General features: G+C 38.7%; 1 protein-coding gene across 10 annotated transcripts in view; it reads left to right on the forward strand.

Moving 5' to 3' along the window:
• Positions 1-12,143, forward strand: part of IPCEF1 (interaction protein for cytohesin exchange factors 1) — a 180,835-nt gene that overhangs the window by 88,542 nt on the left and 80,150 nt on the right. For all 10 annotated transcript variants that reach the window (XM_047101507.1, XM_047101505.1, XM_047101504.1 and 7 more), the window contains one exon: positions 4,306-4,358. In XM_047101507.1, the coding sequence (XP_046957463.1) occupies positions 4,335-4,358 (24 nt within the window). In that variant the 5' untranslated portion in view covers positions 4,306-4,334. The remainder of the gene's footprint in view (positions 1-4,305; positions 4,359-12,143) is intronic.

Genomic DNA, 12,143 nt, shown 5'->3' on the forward strand with positions numbered 1-12,143 from the left:
TTGGTCTTTACCTCATGTTTCAATGGCCATGGTAGAGATTTAAGGAGAGAGAGGATAGTTAAACGTGCATTGAAAAAACCTCACTCTGGGTAAGAAGTAAAGCTAGGACATGAGCTGGGATGTTTCTGCGATGGTTCAGGAAAGAGGTGCCTTTGACTATGGTGGTTGCAATGGGTGTAGACAGAACACACCCAAGAGACTGTTAGGAGTTTAAGGAATACAATATGTATAAGAGACATATTCTGCGCGATCAAAGGAAGGCTTAACATCAGTGTCAACAAACCCCAATGCTCAGTGGAAGAATCAGTGCTGAATTTTTCTCTCTGTCTTCTATCCTCTTCTGTCAGTTCTGCTTATTTTGCTATTAGAAATCTGGCCGAGTGAAGACATTCAGAATTCCACTGAAATAATAAGGTTTTCTGATGGTGTGATCTATTAGTTAAAAAAAACATTTTGACAACTCTTGCCTAAGCTGTGTGCTTCCCTGGGATAGGCTCAGGGGCATGAAGATGTATGGGTCTTGCCTCTACCTTTGATATTCTCATTGTCCAATCAGGTAGACCTGCCCACAGCATCGTGGTATGTAAAATGCCATGGCTATTGAAGGGTTAATTATGAACACTGTCCTGTTGGGGGGAGCGAAGGTTAAGAGAATTTAAGAGAGCAGGCTGTGAAGCCTGGGTTTGAATCTGGAAATATCCGGATTCTAAGTTTCCAAGTTGCCTCTTCTGAGACATGGGAGTAATAAGAGTGGATTATTCATAGGTGATTGTAACAATCAGATGGCATGAGACTTGAAAATCATCAACTGGTAGAGGATGTAGTAATGGCTTAATAAATACAACAAATGTAGCCATTATGTTATTCTAGGGGAGGGGCTGGTGATCCCTCTGAATCAGGAAAGTTTACACAGCAATGCTTTACATCATATTTAAAGGGTATATATAGTTGACCTTTAATAAGTGTGTGCTTAAGGCATAAATATGTTTTATGATGGTAGAAGAATTTATTGAATATTTTTAACATGTCAGGTACTGCTATGAGTATTATAACGATACTTTCTCACTTCATTTTTGTCTGACCCTAAGAAAGAAATACTACTACAATGCCCAGTCATTTGCATATTTATAATATCAGTCATTTGCCCAATATTACACAGTAAATTGGCAAACTGAGATTTAAATCCAGTCCAGACCATTCCAAAGCTCTGCTCTTAACTTCTACAAGTTTACAACCTTCATTGTCTAAAAGTGCTGCTGAATGTAAACCAGCTTTTGCTTATTATGTATTTGCTCAATCAACGGATATTAAAAATACATTGCTATAAAGAGCCAATAAAATATTTATAGCATTTTATCCGAACATTTTTGTTTTATAAATAAATACTTATGGTAGGAAATAAACACATTGGGGAGCAAACAATACATTATGTGGTTATTCCAGTTCTCATAGATGATTACTGCACACATTCTGCTACAAATATCTTCAGACTTTCCCCCCCAATGCACTGATGTATGAGATGTATGTATATAAACCTGTATTTTCATGATAAAAAATGAATGATAACCTATTTTTTTCAGTAAGAATACATTATAAAACTCTTTGCATGTTTAGGACGGTAGTATATAGCATGGTTGATAGCAAATAGCGACGACTCCGCAAATGTTGGTGGTCGCTGATTGTCATCGCCGTCATCTCGGAAAACCACCCTCCGGCGAGGCTGTAATCATTTGACATTCCAACAACACGAAATTATTCTTTGCAGCACGCCTTCACCAAATGTGGCTTCTACCACTTAATTTGTGTGTGTGTACTAAGCTTGAAGAGTAAAGATGGAATCATGTTGTTTCATTTTGCACTTTTATTGCTAATGAGGTTAAACATCAGTCATTTGTATTTTTATTTTTTGAATTTTCTTCACTTGTTATTCTATTAGTTTGCTTATGATTTTCCTATCGGTATTTAAGAACTCTTTATAATGATGATTTTTAAAAAGTTTTTATTTCAATTGCAGTTAACATACAGTGTTATAGGGGCGCCTGGGGGGCTTGGTCGGTTAAGCGTTCGACTTCGGCTCAGGTCATGATCTCACGGTCCGTGAGTTCGAGCCCTGCGTCGGGCTCTGTGCTGACGCTCAGAGCCTGGAGCCTGTTTCAGATTCTGTGTCTCCCTCTCTCTCTGCCCCTCCCCCGTTCATGCTCTGTCTCTCTCTGTCTCAAAAATAAATAAACGTTTAAAAAAATTTAGAAAAAAAAACCCAAAACATACAGTGTTATATTAGTTTTAGGTGTACAATATAGTGATTCTATACTTCCATACAACACCCTGTGCTCATCACAGCGAGTGCAATCCTTAATCCCCACCACCTATTTCACCCACCCTTCACCCTTCACTTCTCTCTACTCTCCTAACCATCAATTTGTTCTCTATAGTTAAGAATCTGTTTCTTGGTCTGCCTCCCTCTATTTTTTTCCCTTTGCTTGTTTGTTTTGTTTCTTAAATTCCACTGATGAGTGAAATCATTGGATATTTGTTTTTCCCTGACTTAGTTTGCTTTGCATATTACTCTTTAGCTCCTTCCACATTGTTGCAAATGGCAAGATTTCATTCTTTTTTTTATGGCTGAGTGGTTTCCCATTGTATATATACACCACCTCTTTGTTATCCATTCATCAGTCGATGGACACTTGGTCTGTTTCCATAAATTGGCTGTTGCAGGAAATGCTGCTCTAAACAGCAGGGTGCGTGTATCCCTCTGAATCAGTATTTTTGTATTGTTTGGGTAAATACCTAGTAGTGCAGTTGCTGAATTGTAGGGCAGTTCTGTTTTTATCTTTTTGAGGAAACCCCTCCATACTGTTTTCCACAGTGGCTGCACCAGTTTGCATTCCCACCAAGAATGCAGGAGGGTTCCCCTTTCTCCACATCCTCACCAACACCTGTTGTTTGTTGTGTTGTTGATTTTAGCCATTCTGACAGGCGTGAGGTGACATAGTTTTGGGTAGCTTTTTTTTTTCTTCATTTGTAGTTTTGATTTGCATTTCCCCGATACCAGTGAGGTTGAGCATCTTGTCATGTGTCTGTTGTCCTAAGTATGTCTTCTTTGGATAAATGGCTACTTAGGTCTTCCACCCATTTTTTAATTGATTATTATGTATTAAGTATATATTGCAGATATTATCAGCAGCTTGTGTTTTTATTTAGGTTTTAGTCTATTTTTTTTAAATAAATAAAAATTAAGTAATTAAATTTGCCAGTCATTTTTACTGTGGTTTTTTTCATTTGGCATTTTCCAAATAAATGTTTTATTCATATCTACGTAATATAGATATGGTGTTTTTGACATTAAAAAGGGATATGCATTCTTTGAGATTTGGGAACCATGCTGTAAGGCATAAAGTCATGCAGATTATGAGTCTGTATCTCTGGTGGTAAGGAGAAAGAGATTGAAAGGCTCTCTGTTTTGGAAGAGTTTCAGTGGCTGGAGTATGTTTAGTAAGTTTCTTGCTGATCAAAGTCTGAAAATATGGGTTTTCTTTCTTTTTGTTTTCATCCACTTTTCTTGAAACCACAGAGCATGTTGTCTTTCAGGTCATCCACTACAAAGTGTAATACATCAAAAGCAGCTCATCTTCATACTAAAGTTGGGATTTCGGAGGCACAGGGATTAGTTACATTTTTGAAATTGTTTAGTGAATATAATCAGAATAGTATTCGATCAAATATTTCCCCATCTTACACTGTGTTGCTCATCATAAAGAGGAAAATATTTTCATTTTTCAGATATTTGTTTATAGACAACACAATATTAAGTATGTAAGTAACATGCATGTCTTGCTGTAGATGTGAAAGGATACTGACCCATGTACAAATAAACTTCTGGTTTATTTTACGAACTTGGTTTTAAATGTTGACGTATAGCTCTGTGTTAAAAGGCCATTGAGTTAATTGCTTTTATTGTGAAATTCATCAATCAAATTAGAAATGCCTCCCCCTGTATCAAAGAGATAATATCCTTTTTGTTTTTAATTTTTTAAATGTTTATTCATTTTCTTGATAGAGAGAGTGAGAGCAGGGGAGGGGCAGACAGAGAGACACACATGCACAGAATCCAAAACAGGCTCCAAGCTCTGAGCTGTCTGCACAGAGCCTGAAGCGCGGGGCTCCAACCCACGAACTGCGAGATTATGACCTCAGTCGAAGTCGGACGCTTAACTGACTGAGCCACCAGGCGCCCTGAGATAATATGCTTTTATGAACACTTTAATCCCATATTTGACTGAGACTCTTTTTTTTCTCTTCTAGCTTTTGTTTCTACCAATTTGACATCATACATGGCTACTGATGGCAATGCTCTTGTGAGTACCGTTCGGGACACTGCAGACTTAAATACTGTCAGTTTGATGAATGAGTAAAAAATAAACAAATTGATCTTGAGTTTGGCTAGCTAGTTACTGTCCTCCATTTCATTAGCCACGAGGGGATTAAATGATCCTTTTGTTAGGTTTCAGGGGGTTTCTTATGATCACCAAGCATTTAAGACTGCTAGCTATTTGCTTTTAAAGATCAAAAACATAACCATGATTTTAATATACGATACATAAATTGCCTCTGTGTTTTAGGTCAACTATGGTAATAGCACAACCTCTCATGCAACGTCTATGGGAAAAATTCTGCTAATTATTATGCTGAAGTTTTAGGCTTTTTTGAAAATACTTTTACAGCTATAAATTTGCCTATTTAGGTAAATCCACTGAGCAAGTATGTTATCTCTATTAGACAAGGACACTTAGCAGAGAAAATTAAATAGTTGATAAAATTAACATGATATTTCTAATAGGAGGGGTGTGGGGTAGTGTGGGACTGTATAGTGTGTATCTTTTGGCAAATCTAATGACCTCATGATGGATGCATAGGATAGTTTTCGGAGTAGAGCCAAAAGCAGAACCAGAAATGGGGTATTGAGAGAATACAGTATAGACTTCCTGCAAAATAGGGGGCATGGACCATAATTTCCTGATGCAAATTAGGAAATGGATGTCAAGGCAGGTTGTAGGAATCGTGATGGAGAAATGGAATGAACTAGAAAGCTCCTGGAAGGGACACCTTACTAAAAAGCAAGGCAGCTGATTAATTCTCTGCTTTGTTAACAATTTCCTATTCCAGAAATAGAGAAAGCAATGAGAGCACTTTAATTCTGATGCTAATTCTAAATGAGAAGGAAAAGCTTGCTAGTGATGAAAATGGTGGAAACTTTGGGAGACAGGACTGCAGAAAACTAAAAATGAAAACACAAATTATAGTTCATTATTTACCCTGGGAAATTTGCCATCTAAAACTTGCGGAAAAGGCAAATGTGATCCCTTGGACACAAACGAGTAGGTGTTGTTTGATCATAGAAATGTGAATAATCATGATGAAGATAAAGAAGGGGAACACCTAAGAGAATAAATGAGGCCACAGTGGGAAACTTGGCCAAGATTAAATATGAAGGCATATGTATAGGGTGTTCAAGGAAGGTCCTGTGGTCAAGGGCAAAAGACAGGCATCACAGATTTGTAAAATAGTCAGGAACACTAAAGCTTAGAGTTCCCAACGTTTATAAAAATTTTTAAAAAGAAAAAGTGCATATGATGATAAGGACATGTTATACAGAGCAAAGAAATGCAAAGGAAGAACTGGAATTGTTAGATCCTTGAGAAAAGTAATGGAGGGTTTGATTTTTTTTTACATTATTTCCCTTTTCTACTGAAGGAATGTAGTGTTCCAACTGGAAGGAGTTGATCTTATATATTTAAGAAGAAATGGAAACTAAGATAGTAAGAGAGCAGTTAAGCACTTTAAGAAATTCATTCACTCATTCAAACATTCATTTAAAGTTTACTGATTACCTGTCCTGACTCTATCATTTATCACCCACTGTACTAGGTAGGAACTGGAGATTTAAGTATGACCTGAAACATGTTTAAATCTCTACATCTTAAGTAAAGTATAACCCTGGCTATTGGTGCACACTGAAGATTTGATTACCAAAGGACTAACCTACCACCCACACAATCCGCAATTGACAGCCAGCACCGCTGCAATATGTAACCTGCTTCCCCTTGGACCCGGGAGCAGGTGGATTCCACCCTCATTGGTGGGAACTCTGGCTATTTATGGGTCTTTCTCATTTCATGAGCCATCCTCCACTCCCAGACTTAATCAGCTCAGCTCTCCTCGTGTGCCTATTTACCTGTTATTTTTATCTCGCGGCCATCAGTGTCTAGGTCGTTCGGCTAAACATCTCTCTTAAGCATTTCTTCCAGTTGCTTTTCAGTGGTTACCCTACTTTATATTTCCATTCAGAAAATTAGTTCAATTTTCTGCTGTCATTTGTTCTCTAAATAAAATGTAGCACAGGAGACCTATTTTTATGCTAGGTAGTTTCAGTAGGCTTGACACATTTGACCTAATCACATCCCGAATCACACTTCATTTCCACTAACCTAACATTTATTGAGCTATATGTGCTGAGCCTTCTGTTTGGTGCTTATGATGGGGAACTTACCATCAGCAGGGGTGAAGGCCAGTACTTTTAAGGCACTTTTGTTGATCGTGACCTGATAGTTGCTGAGGTTGGCATGGTAAATTGTGCCAATAAAACTGCCCAAGAAACTAGATTCCGAGCATCTGAGATTTTATTATGTGTGTGGTAGAATAGCGTTTCTTCTGGTTAAGCTGAGTTGTTCATTATCTGATAGTAGCCTTTTCTCTCCTCTGAAAAAAACAGAATTTTTAGAGCTAAAGCTTCCCAGAGAACCAAAGGTATTCACTCACCAAGTTCCATTGGTTTCACCTTCTTGGTATATCTTTGTCTTCACGGCACAACACTGCCCTTCCCTATCCCTGCTGGGATCCTTGCCTCTGCACCTGCACCCCCCCCCCAACTTCCCTTGCCCCTCCAACCCACCTGCCATGCAACAGACTGAGTGAACTTTCTTAAACGCAAATAACATTGTGTCCCTTGCCTGCTGACATCTGTTCAGCGGCTTCCCATTGACTTTTGGGTAAACCTCATACTTTCAAATGTAACTTACAAGGTTCTGTGTGATGTTGGCTTTACTACTCAGTGTGGTTATTCCCCAACACTCTGTGGTGGGTGCCTTCTGGTTCACACCTGCATTCCTGTATTAGAGCCTTTCATGCTCAGGCCTTCATCCTTGGGACCTTTGTTTTTATCAACCCACGGGGTGCTTCCCCTGACTCCCCTGACTCCCTGATCCTGGGTAATGGCACTTCCATATGGACCTCATTATCCTTGTTCAATTCTTTCTTTTCTGCATTTGACTGGAAGCTGTGTAAGAGCTTGCTTGCCTCTGAATCTTGGGTCCTTGGCCCGGAGTAATTGTGCAAGAACTGGGGGTTGAATAAACAAAAGCCACAACTGACCAAATCATGGCCTGAAATAAAGAATTAGCATAATCATCTCTAGGATCTGGGTCATAGCTTGTTGGGAAATCTGCAACATAATCATTAGATTTGGTACAATCCCTAAACATTTCTAAGAATCCACTTGTGTAGTCCTCCATATTTATAAGGCTTTCCATGCGTCATGCTGTGGTGATAACACAGTATTATACACTAAATGAGTATTGCTTATTTTTCTGATATGACTAGTTTCTCACTAAGATAAAGAAAGAGATGAATAAGCAAACAAACAAATCACAACTAGCATACACGAATCTTAAAGGCTTGATTAAGAAAGTTCTCTGTTCTCAGATTTTAGTAACAATGTTGTAGCTAAGAAAGGAAAACAGCCTTACCTTGAAGACGACAAGGGTTAGAGGGAATGCTACACATCATCTCTTGTATCATCAATTTAGTTCTTTCACCTAAAGCTTCTGAGAATTCTTACTTTCAGGGATGGCTCTTGTGGGCAGGAAATGGTCAGATTCATCTTAGATAAGAACCTTATTACAGTGGTTTCCCAAGAATTCTTCTAAATAAAATTGTTTTATTAAATATTGCCTAAATGTCAAGTGAAAACTTGTTCCTGAAACAGAAAACTCTGCATATGAATCATGGCAACTTTGCTCAGTTTTCATGCTCCATGAGGACAGCAGGCTCATTGAATGGGAAGGGACATTTACTTCTGGTGCCGTGGCTGGGTTCATCTGCTGCTTCCTGGACTGTCATCTGTGGGATGATTTGTCTAACAGCAAACCGGTATTTGTTGTGTTTACTTCACAATAAAGCTCTGCATTCATCACTTACGGAACACTTGTTGCCTGGGTGTTGTGTTCTGTGTGTGGTGAACAGTCTAGACATGATTCTGGTCCCCATGGGGAACTGCCTGCCCCTCACTTGAACTCTGTGCTCATCGTGTGTGCCTCAGGGCCGGGGTGATATTCGGGGATGAAGTGAGGAATTTAGTTTTCACATTTTTGATTTACTAAAAAGAGCTCACATTTTGGCAGCTTGTTCATTTAGGCCACATGAACATAACTCCGTTATGCCAACGCTGCTGTGCACAGGCGTTGTGCACAGCTCAAACTTGGGAGGCTGTTTCACATATTTGCTGTTCCAAGTAGGACTTCCGGTGGAACAGTGCCTGACAGCTGTCTGGGGAGCAGATTACCGGGTAGGGTCTTGTTAACTACCACTGGAAAACTTCTGTCCCCCTTTCCAGTGCTCTTCTTTTGTCCCCCGCATTCTTATTTCTTTGGTTTCAGATTCTTACTATTTGTAGGACATGGTTAAAACAGGATGCTGGAGAAAGCTGCGATAGTTTTTGAGGAAACGGTATTTTAGATAAAAGTAGAGATTTGTTGAGCACAAGGTTATTTTACCTTCAAGGAAATAGCAAGGGTCAACACTTCAGGTGGGTTCAAATTTAGTGTCAGTTAATACCAGAAACTTTTCTCTATGCATGTGCTGCTTTGGGGGTAAGAAAGGTATTGGGGCAATCTTCATGTTGCTTAACTGTGCTGATGTTATTTAGTGGGGGCATTTCTCAGCTCTGCGTAATCAAGCAGTAGATGGCTTTCCAGGTATTTGTTAAATCTCCACATGTGCCAGGACTACTAGTAAGGCATCATGTGAAGTACAAATTGACATAGGACATAGTCAGTCTTTTGGCAAATATTTATTGAGTGTCCTTTCTGTGTCAGGCATTGGGCTAGGTGCTAGATTTTGAAGTCATGACATGATCAAGAACATCAATTATGTCTTGAAGTCTTGGCCAATCATTGAGTCTGTGGAGAGTTATAGTCATTCGAGCACGAGCTGATAAGAGATAAGAAAACTTGAAGAATCAAATGAAGAGGGGTAATGATTGAATAAACATGTGAACTAGAGGAAACGCCTGAGATTACTCACAGGTTCTGAGTTGGACCATCTGGTGGATAGGGTTACCATCATGTATGCACCACACAGATATATAAACATAAATTATAATATCTGTTGCCGAGCCATCAGCAAAGTATGGTGGGATATAGAAGACAGAATAGGCCAAGTAACATAGAGTTAAACAATAGGCTTAGGAGTTCTACTGGCTTGGGGTCCAGTCTTGGCTCTGCTTCTCGTTATGTGTGATCTAAGGAGACGTTACTTAACTTCACCGAGATCAAGTTCCTCATTTGTGGAAAGGAAGATAAAAATAGTACCTATCATGAGGATTTTGGGGAGATAATATGAGGCAATTATTACAGTGACTACAAATAAATATCACTGCATGAATGTAAGATTATCATAGGAGCTAACTGCCTTCTAAAGTCAGAGAACACTTCATGGACGAGGTGGCATTTGACTTGGGTCAGAAAGATGAGTAAGCATTAACCAGATGAAAAATGGGGTAGGGAATAAAGTATTCAAAAGTATGGAGTTGTCAAAATACTTGAAATTTCTGCATAATAGAATAAAGTTTAAGGTGCCAGGAAAGGAAATGAATAGATGTCTTGGTGGCATAGTGAGGCTACTATGAAAAGGGAATTTCTTGTCACTCAAACTGTGATTTCAAGATAGAATCTTATCAATGAAATGACTGGTTTCCTTTCAGTAATGGTCCTGTGTGTTCACACTCTGATACTATACTATGTTGTAAACATAGAACAATGCTAGACAAAGAGAAATAGGGAAAACCAAAAAAGCGAAGATAGGTTAAAAATCCAGTAATAGCTCTGAGGATCAGAAATGAAAAGCAGCAAGCAAGACTGAAGCTATGGGACTAATGGGTACCTTGTCCGGAGGGAGAAAGTAGTTTGGCTCCTGGACCAGTTTAAGAGGATTAAAAACTGCTCCTAAATATGATGAGAGCTACATTCATTTCTTGGTGACACATAAACAGGGGCTCCCCGACTTGTGAAAGGTGCTAAAGATGAAAAGAAAACAATCGTCAAACCACTGCCTGGGCTTAGGCAATTAACTCCCTAAAGGTTAGGGAGTGGGAGACAGGAACACAGCCCCAAAATCAGACACTGAACCTAGTCACCAGCTAGATTAGTGACTGGGTATGCAAGATTCATTATGATCACCTCAATACATGATTGTAGGACTGATTCTACACCCAGTAGAGGCAATCTGCAAACTGATAAGAAGGGAGCCATGGGCACAATAGGGGAAGGGGAGAAGGAGAAAAAGAGAGAGAGAGAGAGAGAGAGAGAGAGAAGAGAAGAGAAAAGAGAATGGATAAACAAAACCTCTCTACTCATATTCTGTAAACTTAAATTACAAAATAGATTTTTAAAATGCCAAGAAAGATAGACTATACAATAAAAATTCAAGGGAGACTTTATTTTACATGAAATCAATTTTTAAAAGCCTGACAGAAAAATTTAAGTACGAAACTCAAAATATCTTTGAAAATTTTTTGAAAGATTATCAGGCACGAATAAAAAAATATGAAAACTAAGTGGGTTTTAAACATATCTAGAAGTATTAGAAGTGAAAATATATTCTTTGAAATAGAATGTGCAGCAAATGGTATTAACTCAACATTGGATCCTTTCAAAAAGAATATTGGCAAATTAAAAAACATACAGAACATATGTGGTACTGAGGGAGAAACAGATTAAATATTAAGAAAAAGAAACTAATATATATTTGATAGTAGTGGCAAAAGAGGAGAATGAAAAGAAATGTAGGAAAGCATTATTGAATATCTCTGCTAATTTTCCATGCTTAAAAAAGGATACAAATGCTGTTATCAAAAGTTCACTCTAGGGGCGCCTGGGTGGCTCAGTCGGTTAAAGCGGCCGACTTCAGCTCAGGTCACGATCTCGCGGTATGTGAGTTCGAGCCCCGCGTCAGGCTCTGGGCTGATGGCTCAGAGCCTGGAGCCTGCTTCTGATTCTGTGTCTCCCTCTCTCTCTGCCCCTCCCCCGTTCATGCTCTGTCTCTCTCTGTCTCAAAAATAAATAAAACGTTTAAAAAAAAAAAAAAGTTCACTCTAAGGATTGAGCAGTATAAAAAAGAATAAGTCCATAACCAGATACACTGTAATAAACTACAGAATATCAAGGATGATAATTATGTCTTAAAAGAGTGAAAAGATCACATACAAAGAATTACAGACTGATAGCAATTTCATCAATACAATAAATGACAGACAAATGATAAAACGCTCCAAAGTGCCAGGTGAAAAGAATTGTATACTCAGCTAAACTATCATTCAATTTTGATGGCAAAATAAAGACATTCCTGTTTAGATAAACATTCAGAATTTACTACCTGTAAATCCTCATTAAATGGACTGTTAGAGGAGGTACTCCAGGAAAAAGAAAAGTGAACCCAACAGACAGATATTTGATAAAGGAAACAAAGGTGATCACAGAAATTGATAACATATGGCACTAAATTTAATTGTCTATTGATGAGTAATGATGGTAATAATAACATTTTAACAGAAAAATAAAAATCTAGAATATAGTACCAAGAGAGAAGGCATCGAAGCAGGAGTTAAAATGTACTGAATTGGGGCGCCTGGGTGGCTCAGTCGGTTAAGCATCCAACTTCGGCTCAGGTCAGGATCTCGCGGTATGTGAGTTCGAGCCCCGCGTCAGGCTCTGTGCTGACTGCTCAGAGCCTGGAGCCTGTTTCAGATTCTGTGTCTCCCTCTCTCTCTGACCCTCCCCCATTCATGCTCTGTCTCTCTCTGTCTCAAA

Source organism: Lynx rufus, unplaced genomic scaffold, assembly GCF_022079265.1.
Source record: "Lynx rufus isolate CCGP_SWC_20201006 ecotype Redwood Valley unplaced genomic scaffold, mLynRuf1.p SCAF_6, whole genome shotgun sequence".
Classification (NCBI taxonomy): Eukaryota; Metazoa; Chordata; class Mammalia; order Carnivora; family Felidae; genus Lynx; species Lynx rufus.